The sequence below is a fragment of the Macaca thibetana genome, chromosome 11 (genome assembly GCF_024542745.1).
Source record: "Macaca thibetana thibetana isolate TM-01 chromosome 11, ASM2454274v1, whole genome shotgun sequence".
Lineage (NCBI taxonomy): Eukaryota > Metazoa > Chordata > Mammalia > Primates > Cercopithecidae > Macaca > Macaca thibetana.
This window is the reverse complement of record NC_065588.1, coordinates 13,857,693-13,870,183: the sequence shown is the minus strand read 5'-3', so window position 1 is coordinate 13,870,183 and position 12,491 is coordinate 13,857,693. Positions and strand designations below refer to the sequence as shown.

Sequence of the window (12,491 nt, the reverse complement as noted above, 5' to 3'; positions counted from 1 at the left end):
TAATTTCAGAAGCATTAAAGAGCATGTTTCCATGGAAACATCAACCTACAGAGGGAGAGAAAGAGCTAGGATCCCCTGACAAAGAAGGAACAGCAGAGTTCTAGCCCCCACACAGTACAGCAGGGAAAGATGATTACACGTTTCTTTCAGCTTCCCAGTGAAGATGCAATTGGGGTTCATGGTGCTGTCCTCTTGAGGATGAGAAAAGAAGGAAAGGGGTTTGGTTTAAAGAAACTCTTGGCCTCATCTTACTTGAAATTCTGACTCAAGGGTCAATCTCATTTTAGAATATTGGAAAAGATCAATGGATGTCTTTAACTAACTAAATAAATAAATTTGATCTTCCCCAACCTCTTTATTCTAACCTGGTGTAGAAACAGTGCCATAATGTACTGCATTAGAGCGAAACTTAAAGAAACTCTAGAAATATAAGATGTGGGTTTGGCTGATAACTTTTGACCAGCACCTTTGCATTATGGTTTTTCTCATCTTGGTGTATTTTCTTTGCTTATGTACACGTTTGGCTTCACAGTTTTCAGATCCATAATATCCCTTTCACTGCCATCTAGTACAAATTTCCTGTACCCTTAAAACCAACCCTACTGTTAGAGATTGTTCCTCTCACTGAACTGTAGCTCAGAAAGCTGTTCTCCAGAATGTGCTATAGGAACTGCATAATGAACTCCTTATTGTGAACAAATCTTCCTGTCGGTTCACTTTCTCCATTCCCAGATTATATTCCACTTTGCATCTCTTTCATTACTCTGGTCTTTCCTTGGGAGGAGTTATTTATTGCCTATGTGAAAGGGTTTTATCTGCATGGTAGGTGTGGTTTATGACTGCGCTTTCTGAGGTCAGAGATACGTTTTTGAATGAGTCAACAGCCTCCACCACTCTCTCTGTCTCACATACATAGCATGACATGCCTGTCTTCCCTAAAGACATAATCTTCACCCAGGCATCTTGAGTCTTCTGTCTGTTAGAAACGTGCCCCTGACCCTGGAAGATCCTCCTTCCTTTGACCCTCTCCTCCCAATTCAACATAATTGCTTCTATAAATCTTCACTTGAAGAACTCTGCCAACCATTACTGGAAAAGTAAATTATAACCTTCTTTTTCCATGAGTGACAATTCCTCATAACTTCTACTCTCAAGCCCTGTAAGTGAAGCCATCACCAACTCATCATATAATCATCTACCTTTTTTGCCCCCTTCGGTAGAGCTGTTAGAGGCAATTGTGAAGTCAAAAATATGGTAGCTACAGAGGGGGCAGGAACTGTATGTATGGAGATATTTCCTGTGTGTTGATTTTGTTGACCACCCAGTGTGTAAGAGGAAGTAGAGAGAGGCTCCAGAAAGAACAAATTGAGGAAATGGAGAAAGATCAAAAGGAAGAGAAAAGTCTTCTTACTCTTTTCCTTTGATATCATGCCTAGGTCACTTTAGGTTCTTACCCAAGGGCTTCTTGAGTACATATGCTCAGGGTTTCTTCCAGTAGACCTGAAAGTTCACAGGAAAGAAAGTCTTCCTGCCATAGCTGAATGTCCTAGAGAAATCTTTGCCGGTCATTGTTTACATAGCCCCTAAATAGTTTTGCCAGGCTGTGAGCTAAAATGGATGTCAGAAAGGCAAGCCTTCACCTTAAAATTATTAACAGTCACAAAAAATGATAACAAGGTAGTCAGTGATCAGCTAGCCTTTGACCTGCCTTGGCATTTTCTCTGGGAAGGTCTCACCACTTAGTTTTGATAGCCTACCTACTCTGGGCTGCATTCCAACCTACTGAACACCTCATCTGTGGAAAAAGAAATGAATTTTATTCAGTGTTTTAAGAAAATGATTTTAACTTATATACAGCATGGAAATATGAACTAAAAGGAAAAATAATCCAGTGACAGTAACATTATGCAGAAAAGCTACTTGGTTCCTTCTCACTGGGGATTTCTACCTTTCTAACCATGTCTAATAAGTCTGGCTTTCCTGTAGTACCTTACCAGGTCTCACCTATAGCAGAGGTGACTAAGAGTCATGAGCATGAACACAAGGAGGAATTTAATTTTTCATCGCTGAATTCTGTGCACAGAGCTAAATGAGAAGCAACTTTGGTATTCTGCACATTTGATTAATTGGCATCAAAAGGCAGCCTCACTAGTTCCCTAAGGAAGTGTGGTACCTTCACACATAATCAAGAGTGTGTTCTCTCCAAAGGGATTTTAAGGAGAATTACCTAGTGTTCAAAGCAGGGATCTGGGAGGTCAGAAGGGGGATCATTTTGAGGAATCATTTATTCTAGACTAAAATAATGGAGGTATGAGCACATCTTTTGCCTTCCTTTGAAAGTGAACTTTATATTGAAGTGGTATGATTTAGTGACTGCCCACTGCAAAAAAACTCACAGGGGTAACTAATCATAGTAAGAACAAAACAAATATTCCCAAGCCTTAATAGTTTTGCATGTTATAAGAATGAGAGGGAATACACTGAACTGGTAGTTTTATGGAAAAACGGAGATCCAGGAATTAGGAGACCCAGACTCAACTAAATGGGCCAAAGCATGACATCATTTTCCCAAGCTTCAGAGTGTTCAGCTGTAACTGTGAACAGTTAGACTGTGATCCAAAAGTCCCTTCAAATGCTAACTCCCCTGACATCCAGGTAATGTAAAAAATAGGTAATAATAATAACAACAGTAAGAGCAGCTAATGCATAATGCTTACTCTGTGATAGGGAGAATTCTAAGTCCTTTATATATGTTGAGAGCTTGTTTGGAGGTTTTAGAATGGAAGCCCAGCTACTCATATATCCTTGACCTCAGACCGGTCCTCCTCTATTGGGAATGGTCATCCTCTTCCACTAGACGCACAGCTTAGGGAAGGATGCACATGGAGTAGTGCGGAGGAAGGGAACACCCGCCTAGCCAGCCAGATCAGCCAAATCAACCCTGGCAATCAATGGGGTAACAGGTGTCACGGCTAGATCACTCTCACATCCCCTTTATATATATTGAAACACAACAATCCTATGAAATAGGTAATATTATTCATATTTTTTATGGTGAAGAAAATGAGGAAAGAGAGGTTAAATAACTTGCGAGACCACACAACTTCAGAACTGGTGGGTGCAGGATTTGAATGGAGACTGTGACTACTGCACTGTTTAAGAACTGTGTCCTTGTTCTTAAACACCTCGCTATACTGCCTGGTGCAGTATGAGTGTGTACGTGTGTAATACACGCTGTATTCTTTCCCTCTTTACTTAACTTATTGTTTCTCCCCTTTATTTTCTTTCTATTCACCTCTCACCACTAAGCATTTTGGGGTATTGTCCAGATTTTTTTCATTCATTTGAATGAGGATATATTACTAATGAGAATGAGTACCTCCGTTTCATCCCAGATGGACCCGTAGGTAAGTCTAGAGAGCATTGTTCCCTAGCCATGGCCTGTCACATTGACCTTGCTTGGTGAAAGGTGGCATAGATAGGAGGTTATCACAGCTGGTGAGAGAGCTCCTCAAAATTCTCATTGCTTTGATAATTGGTCAAAGATAGCATCTGTCTGGAGGGAGGTTAATGTTCTCTACCTTCTTTTATCAATCCTCCTCTGTTTTCTTTCATTTCAGATTAAACTAATTCATGGTATTCAGTTGTGAAACAGAATCCAAGTAATAGCTCCCTGAAATTTTTTATTGTTAGGCCAAAGGGACTGAAAATACTTTTTCTTCATAATAGATGGTGAATTTACACATTGCCACTTATACCTCAAATGAATTCAGTTCAGCCCACACTACTAAGGGGCTAAGGCACATTTCTCACCACCAGTAGGAGATAAGAGGTGTATTAAATTTGTATCAATCACTGTTCAAGATACTTTAATATCTCATTAACTTAACACCACTAATTTAGAATTTGAGCTACTTTAATATCTCATTAATTTAACACCACTAATTTAGAATTTAAATAACTACGATATGAACTAGCCCAAACTTGAACATTTTATGATTTGTGAAGAATGGATTGCAAAATAAATTAATGGTATAAACACCATTCAGAGAAAATGTTTAATCCACTGGAAGACAAACTAGTTTTAACCCATTTCAGGTAATCATAAACTAATATTACAGTCTGCTGTTTAAATTAGTTATTCCTGAGCTTCTCTACAAGGCATCATTTTGCCTAAATAGGAGAAAAGGACAGCGTAGGAAACTGGCATTTCTAATTATATTGTCCAACCACAGAGTCTAATACTTTTATATATGACATATTTCAAAGGAACCATTTAAAACTTCTTCAAATCCTTCTTCCTTAAAAAGAGGACATTGTGGCCGGGCGCGGTGGCTCAAGCCTGTAATCCCAGCACTTTGGGAGGCCGAGATGGGCGGATCACAAGGTCAGGAGATCGAGACCATCCTGGCTAACATGGTGAAACCCCGTCTCTACTAAGAAATACAAAAAACTAGCCGGGCGAGGTGGCGGGCGCCTGTAGTCCCAGCTACTCGGGAGGCTGAGGCAGGAGAATGGCGTAAACCCGGGAAGCGGAGCTTGCAGTGAGCTGAGATCCAGCCACTGCACTCCAGCCTGGGCAACAGAGCGAGACTCCGTCTCAAAAAAAAAAAAAAAAAGGACATTGTTGGCCTGATTATAATAATCTTGCCTGCCATGTTGACCACACTAAACTGGATTAATCATTTTGGATTTATTTTGATAATTATGAATTTCTTAGCTGGGAAAAATTCAGAAATTTCTATTTAGTCTATCTAAACTAGAACACTAAAAATCTAATTTTTAAATGCCTTGTTCTCCAATGCTGGTCTGTAATTAGGTAGCTTTTAAAAGTTTTCAAGTCTAGTATTTCTAATCCTGTGGGAAATTGTTTCTACTATTTCTAGAGGTATTGTGTATAAATAATCATAATGTCTAAAAAGAAACTCTAATCTTTCAAAAGAATTGTGTTTTTTTCCCATTCACATAGTAGAGAGTAATAACAGCAGCTAATAATAACAGAATTATAGCAATATTAATAAGAACAGTATTAATCGGATGAAATGTGAGGGGATAGATAAGTTAATTTGCTTCACTAGTGTAATCTTTTTTACTGTCTATATGTATCCCATAAAATCATGTTGGATACCTTACATATACACAATAAAAACTATTTTTAAAAAAGAAAAAAAGAAATGTAGAGATAAACAACAGGTCAAACGATCCTCCCTGTAGCTTCTCACATCAGACAAGTAAGATGGTATGAACCACCTATTTTATAGATGGGGAAGCTGAAGACTTTAGAAGGTGACACATCAATGATACAAAGTTACAGAGTTACAGCTTTTCAGAGCCAGAAAATTGCGGAAAAAAAAAAGAGAAGGTCAAGAATTTGTCTCTTGCCTGGAACTGTGTTCCTTTATCACTTTATTTTTAATAGCTAGAGAATGAAAATGAGAGATATGAAAAACTGCCACTTTTTAAAAACATGGTGGCACATGGGAAGAACACTGGACTATGGGTTAGGCCACCTGGGTCCTATTCTCAGCCTCGTCATCTAATCACAAAAGCCCTGCTGGATTTTGTCTGTTTCATTTGAAAATGAAAAGATTGGATGAAATGAGATGCTGTCTCTTCTCTTATTGACACATTAGCAGATATTAATTTTTAAAAATCTAGTGCTTGTAAAGACATACACGGTAAAGTAAGTATTGTAGTTCTAAGGCTGTTGGTTGGCTGGGAAAATTCTGGTAGAGCTCTTTTGGGTGCCTCCCACACAGGGCATGCTGCTAAATCATTGCTGTGGGTATCAACGTGGTGCAGTAGATGAGCTCGGAGTGGCATGGCCAAAGTCAAAGAGGCAGAAGGTCTTTTTAACCTTAGCCTGATCCCATTAAGCTCACTGTAGTGTGACTTTGGCCATATAAAGCAAATATATTGGCTCTGAGCCCATCAGGATTCTGAGGCTCATTCTCAACAAGCAGGCAAGCAGGTAGATTAATTATCTAAGATAGATTTTATTTTATGCGGTCTGTATTAGGGATCTATATAGTCCAGGATGGGCCATGTGATGCAAGAATGCTAAAATGCACATCTGGAGCTCTGTGGAACTGATTTCACTTCAGTTGGTGATCATGGAAAGACCCTGAGCTGAGAGTCAGAAGACTTAAGCTCCCGTCCTAAACAGGCAGGTCACCTTGGGAAAGTCGTTTTGCATCTTGGGACCTATTTTCTCCTCTCTAAAATGAGGGTTCTCAATGGATAATTTCTAAGTTCTCTCCTAGTTCTTGCACTGTGAGATTCTGTGTAATATTAGAACTGTATGAGACAGACCATCTGGTTTCTTAAGGTTCAAACTACATTCTAGAGACAAATCAAGCAATTTAAAATATGTACACACACACACACACACACACACACACACACACACACACACACAACCTTGATGGGACTTCCAGGGGATTTGAGTCTCATGGGTAGAACTTCTGCATTTGGCTGCCACTTGAAGCAAGACTTTTTGACTGTGTACTTGAGGATGACATGTTTGGAGAGAAATAGAATAGCTATGGCATCTCTTAATTTTAAATATAATTTAATCCTTTACCCAGGATTCACACATGAAAGTTTTGAGGTTCTAATTAATAGTAAAAATTGACAAAGTACAGCCAGATCTAAGGGTAGTTGGATATTTTCAGGTCTTATGGAAAGTTAAATTGATTAATATAGCCATTTGATCTAGTTTAGCCTCCATGTGTGGAAGCCAATCTCCATTTTTTAGATGTATTTCATTGATAATTGAGTCTTATTAAAATGTAGTTATCACACTTATTCACTGAGGTTTGAAATCAAGCAACTTTCTTGCCTTTAGATACTCAAATTATGCTAATATATTATTTTTCTGAATTTTTCCTATGAAATAACCTTATATTGGTATCATATTTTATATAGTTTTCCTACCCACTCTTTCATTTGATCATTACAACAGACTTCTCTGATAAGCTGGAGGTAAAATGATGTCTTCATTTTAGAGAAGAATAACTGAGATTCAGGTGCCAAGATCACATGTCTAGAAGTGACCACACCCCCAACTATTTTTTCACACTATTCATTACCAATGAATGGATGGGTTTGTTCTGCTATTCAAAGGGCATCTTGCTCAAGGCTGGTGTATATTTGCAAACTCCTCACTAATGGCTAAATGTTCTCACACCACAAGAAATTACTCATAAAAACACAGTGTGAATGATTAATCTATATGCTGCTGACAGATATGAATGATGAAAGGATACTTTGGAGAAGAATATTTTGTATATTGTCATAAAATTTTACTAATGTTTTTGATAAGTGTAAAATATGTGAGGAATGCTTAAGTAGATAAAATGAACTTAGAGCTGGAAGAGGAGGAACACCCCAGAAAGAGAACAGTTTCTAAGGAAAATCAGAAGTTTCTGGAACAGGAATAGCCAGAGAAATTTACAGACCAATTACATTTCCCATGAATGTGATTTGTTTTCTGCAAGTCAAATTTCTCAACTTATACACCAAGTTCAATGCTGTCCCCTTCAAAGAAGTCATCTTGAGAGGCTATATAGTTATTCCATTGATGCTGCTTATTAATTGAGTTATTTTTGGAACTCCTCTTTTATAATTGCCTTCTGAAATAGATACTTTCATTTAAATATTCTTAATGGTGTTTTAGATACAGGCGGAATTATTCAGCACAGTGTCTGATGAAAAGGTGGATGCTTAAGCCAGATCATTTATTTCCCTCCCATTCTTCTTCTTCCTTACCCCTCTCTCCTCCATCTCTCTCTTCCTTCCTCCCACTTTTCCTCTCTTTCTTTCCTTCCTCTTTCCTTTTCTTTCTTCTTTTTTCCTTCTTTCCTTCCTCCTTTCAACATAGATGAGACCAAATTGTTTTACATGTCTCATAAACTTTATTTGAAGACTCCAGAAATTCTTCAGTGTCTTTGTAGTAAGAATATATTTTCAAGTATATTATATTCATGGTTACATTCTAGTTTGTTGGTTTAAAATAACTTGTCTTGTGCTTTTGTAATTATACTCTCTGCAATGAATTCTTCAAGGCTTTTGGTTGGAGTGTTAGAGTCATTGCAAACTATAGGAGGCCTGAATATTACCTTCACACTAATGATGGGCTTGGGTGAGCAGCTCTGGGCTGAAGGCTGAGGAGCAGGGCAAGGAGTGGAGCACACTGAGCACTGAGTTGTGTTGGGGATGCAACATGTCACTGAGTGGAGGTGTCTGGAGAGAGCAGCCAAGATGGGATGGTAGAAAACATGAAGCCATGGCATATGAGGAATATGTAAAGGACTTGGGATGCTAACCCTGATGTTGTATATGACAATCAGGCTGGTGTCAGGAAAGGACATGGAACTGGAGATATTGCTTAAAATGTTACTTCTGCTCCCAATTAGCTGTGTAACTGTCATACTGGACCCTTATTGACTCCAATAGCGATGGCACCATATCTGAAATGCCTAAGAACAGACCCAGAGACAATGAATGAGACATAGGATTTACTGGGGGAACTTACATAGAAGGACAATCCAGTGGTGGTGGGCTGGACAGGAGAACTGCTACCATTTGTAAAATGCATGCAGTTTATATAGCATTTTCACTTAGCAACGTTCACCTAAACGTTCATTTAACCCAAAACAAAGGACTTTGATCCCCTGTATGGCCTGCATACCAAGAGATGAACTGGGGGTTTAGATGTCCTTCATAGATAAAAAGTAAATCTCTGGGTTGACTATTTCCAGATTTCTTAGCTTAGGACTCCGAACATACACTTTTCTGAGACTGTAGGGTCATTCTCAGGGTATGCATAACTTATTGCTGTCAGGTGCGTCTGCCATACAATAACATTGGACAAATAATTTAACCTCCTTGTGTTTGTTTTTTAATCCATCAAGTTAAAATTTTAGAACTAAAAGAGTTTAATGGTTATTTAAAGAGTAAAATTGATTTCATAAGGGATGTATGATAAATGTCTTTAAATACTTGAGAAACTCTCATGTAGAAGAAGGATTAGACTAAGACTGTAGAATCTCTAAAAAGGAAACAGGTATCAAAGGGTTGCAGGGGAGAAGGTTTCAGCTTTAAGTAAGAAAGAACTAAGTAGCCGACACTGAGATGGCTACCTTGAGCCCGGAAGGTGCTGTGAAAAGTTCCCCATCAGTGAAAGAATTCAAGAAGAGCTGAGAAGACCAATTTTATGATATAGAAGGGAAGCATAAATTGTAAGAAGTGGTAGGCTAGTTGATTATGAAAGTCTCTTTCAGTTCTAGGGATTCTAGGAATCGCTACTCCTTTGGGGTCTTCTGCATTCTTGATTCCATTTGTGAAGCTACACAAGATCAGGGAATGACAGGCTTAAACATCCCAGGTAGTTCTGGAAGTGAGAAGTGATCCATGAGGATTTGGTTCATGCTGCATAAGCATCATTAGAATCACCAGAAGGATATGCATCCTAGCAACCTTGTTGTTTAACCTAACATTACCTGGAAGAATCAAAGAAGACCTCCCAGTTTCAATGAATGAGAGGAGTTAAAAAAAAAAAAAAAGAGTTTTTAAGCTGCCTCCTTTAGCATCCTCACTACAATTACAACATATCCCTTTTGCTTCTTAGCAGGGACATGTCTCATAAGCAACATCAGGCCCAAGGCTCCAGAGTAACATGTCATGTGAACACAGAGCTAATCATTATTGATTCCTTGGTCCATTATGGTAAAAAGACATTAATTACCATCAGTGCAGTTGCACTAATGCAGTTGTAATGAGCATGCCTTTGGGAATTCCCAATGAAGGGACTGCTCATCAGATGACAGCAGCCAGAGGGGAAAAGGGTGGGCTAAGGTGAAGGTGTCCAGGAGGAAGACAGTTTCATTGGTCTGACTCTAGTCACCTCCAGAGTTTCCGCTAATCTATGCACAAGTCACCAGAGCACTCTGTGAAATGCCTCTCCCACCTTTTCCCATTCCTTAGTATTTTCTGTTCTCTATACACAGTGTAATAGCCCTGGTTTCCAGATGCATCCTGTCATATCAGATCCTTGCTTACTGTACTCATCTCACAACTCTTAGAAGTACAGGCAAGACCTTAGCAAGAGTTAAAGAGTATGTACATATCTCTGGGATAGAGGGAGACCCTAATCTGGGATAGAGGGAGACCTTTCTTAGCAGAAAGTTGTCTTGGTACACTCTTACTTTCATTTCTTGTCTCTACCATCTCCAACCTTTAATCCATCTTTGTTTTTCAATAGCAATTGTTAGCACTTAATGAGACTCTACTATGCACCAGGCCACATGGTAAGTGGTTAACCTAAGTTATCCCATTTAAGCCTTACAAACCTAATGAAGTAGGTCCCTTTATTATACTAGTTTTTGCCGATAGGGAAAAACGCTGAGGCTCAGAAAGGCTGAGTAATTTGCTCAATGTCATACCTATAGAGTGAACTTCAACCAAACACCTTTCTAAACATTTTTATTTTTAATTTTAAGTTCTGGGTACATGTGCAGGATGTGCAGGTTCACTTCATAGGTAAACTTGTGCCATAGTGATTTGCTGCACTTATCAACCCATCACCTAAATATTAAGCCCATCATACATTCGCTGTTTTTCCTGATGCTCTCCCTCTCCCCGTCTCCCTGCCTACAGACCCCAGTGTGTCTTGTTCCCCTCCCTGTATCTATGAGTTCACATTGTTCAGCTCCCACTTGTAAGTAAGAACATGCAGTGACCAAACATCTTTTATTTAAAATTTTTATATTACTTTTTCATATGATTCCTACTCTGTGAAAATTTGGATGACTCTATTGCATAATCAAATGGGAGTTCAAGGTATACCAAGTTTGGTAATGGTATCTGTATTTCTATTTACTGGTCTGTCTTTAGCCAGCTTTCTCTCTATATACCTAACTGCCTAGTTCGTGGTATATCCTCTTCATACTTTTAATCTTCGTTTTATTTCATCTTTACAGGTATCTGATCAACGTCACTTTTGAGGGGAGGAATCTGTCCTTCAGTGAAGATGGTTACCAGATGCACCCAAAGCTGGTGATAATTCTTCTGAACAAGGAGAGGAAGTGGGAAAGGGTAGGACATGTCTTTGACAATTCTTGAGCCATGTAGAGTAGAGATGTGAAATTTTGCAACACATGGAAGGAAAGCAGTCCTTTGGTTTTTGTCCCTAGACCTGTGGAGCAAAGGATCAATACCTTGATACACAGGAGAAGCCATTTCTCAAACTTGCATGTTCATTTACTTGCTGTTTTGGTTAATCAAGAGATTGTTTTCTTTATGTATTTCCATTTATTGTTGATAATTGCATTGCTGTCTGAATCATGACTTTGTTTTCGTGGGAGAGTATGTGTGTACAATATAACATAATTTGGTGACGAAACTGAATTAGTGGTATAGTTCAGGAGTTGTGTCCTAGAGAGCATCTGGGAAGCTTGTAAAGATGAAAACATGAGAAGAAAGGTTTAGACTTACTGTGATTGAAGGATTCCCATGCAAGGCTCTGCTCAGAATTTCTCCCACTGACAGTTGATCACAGTGTTTGGAATTCTACCATCAGAAATTAATTTCTGTGGGCACCAGACTGTCTAGGTCCAATTCCCAGCTCTATTTAGGATCTTAGACAAATCTCTTCACTAATCGGTGCCTCAGTTTTCTCATCCATAGAAGGGAAATAATAGTACCAACGGGTATAAGGATTAAGTATACGTAAAGTATTTAGAAAGGTGCCTGGTGCATAGTAAGCACTCAATTAGTATTACAATTTGTATTATTCCAGATTCCCAGTTGAATACAAATATTCCTGAGAGTAATGTCATTGCTGATTTTTCTCCAAATATATTCTGCAGTACTCTTGTCTCTCGAGACATTTTGCTGAAAATAGTTTTACAGATACATAAGGTTGGGAGATGCTAACTACTGTTTCTCACTCTAGGAGAGTCTTAGAACATACCAACCCTTGAAAGTTTAGAGGTGTCTTATAGCAAAGAAATACCTTAACTTTTATTTAGAATGGAATTTCCCAAAATTATTCTACCCCAAGACCCCTTTGTTCATGATATTCATATTCTGTGAAAGCATGTTGGGAAACTAAGACAACTTCCACAGATTCCATGGGCCAATTGGCTGAGAATGTGCTTCAAAATGTTAGCATAGTTCTGCCTAGAATGGAAATCCAGCTATATATTTCTAGAGAGAGTTACCAGAAAATGAGGCCAGAGATAAACTTCTTGAAATTCACAACCTCATCACAGAGAGCCCTGGACAGCTAGTTATGTGAATGTGTGAACGCTCACCCAAGAAACGAGGCATGTGTGGCTCAGGCAGGAGAATCCAGGATCTAATTCTTCAAGTTGAAAGACCTCTATCTATCATGCATTTTCTCTTACCAGATAGGGCACAATTATAAGGCTTAAATTACGCCAGCTTTTTATTTAATCTTATTATTTTGAGACAGGGTCTCATTCTGT

The 12,491-nt window shown here is 38.7% G+C and overlaps 1 protein-coding gene across 1 annotated transcript in view; it reads left to right on the top strand.

The window, feature by feature from the left end:
* GRIN2B (glutamate ionotropic receptor NMDA type subunit 2B) overlaps positions 1 to 12,491 on the top strand; it is a 421,309-nt gene that overhangs the window by 293,925 nt on the left and 114,893 nt on the right. Inside the window, exon 6 of the mRNA XM_050748224.1 lies at positions 10,983 to 11,097. Within this exon, the coding sequence (XP_050604181.1) occupies positions 10,983 to 11,097 (115 nt within the window). The remainder of the gene's footprint in view (positions 1 to 10,982; positions 11,098 to 12,491) is intronic.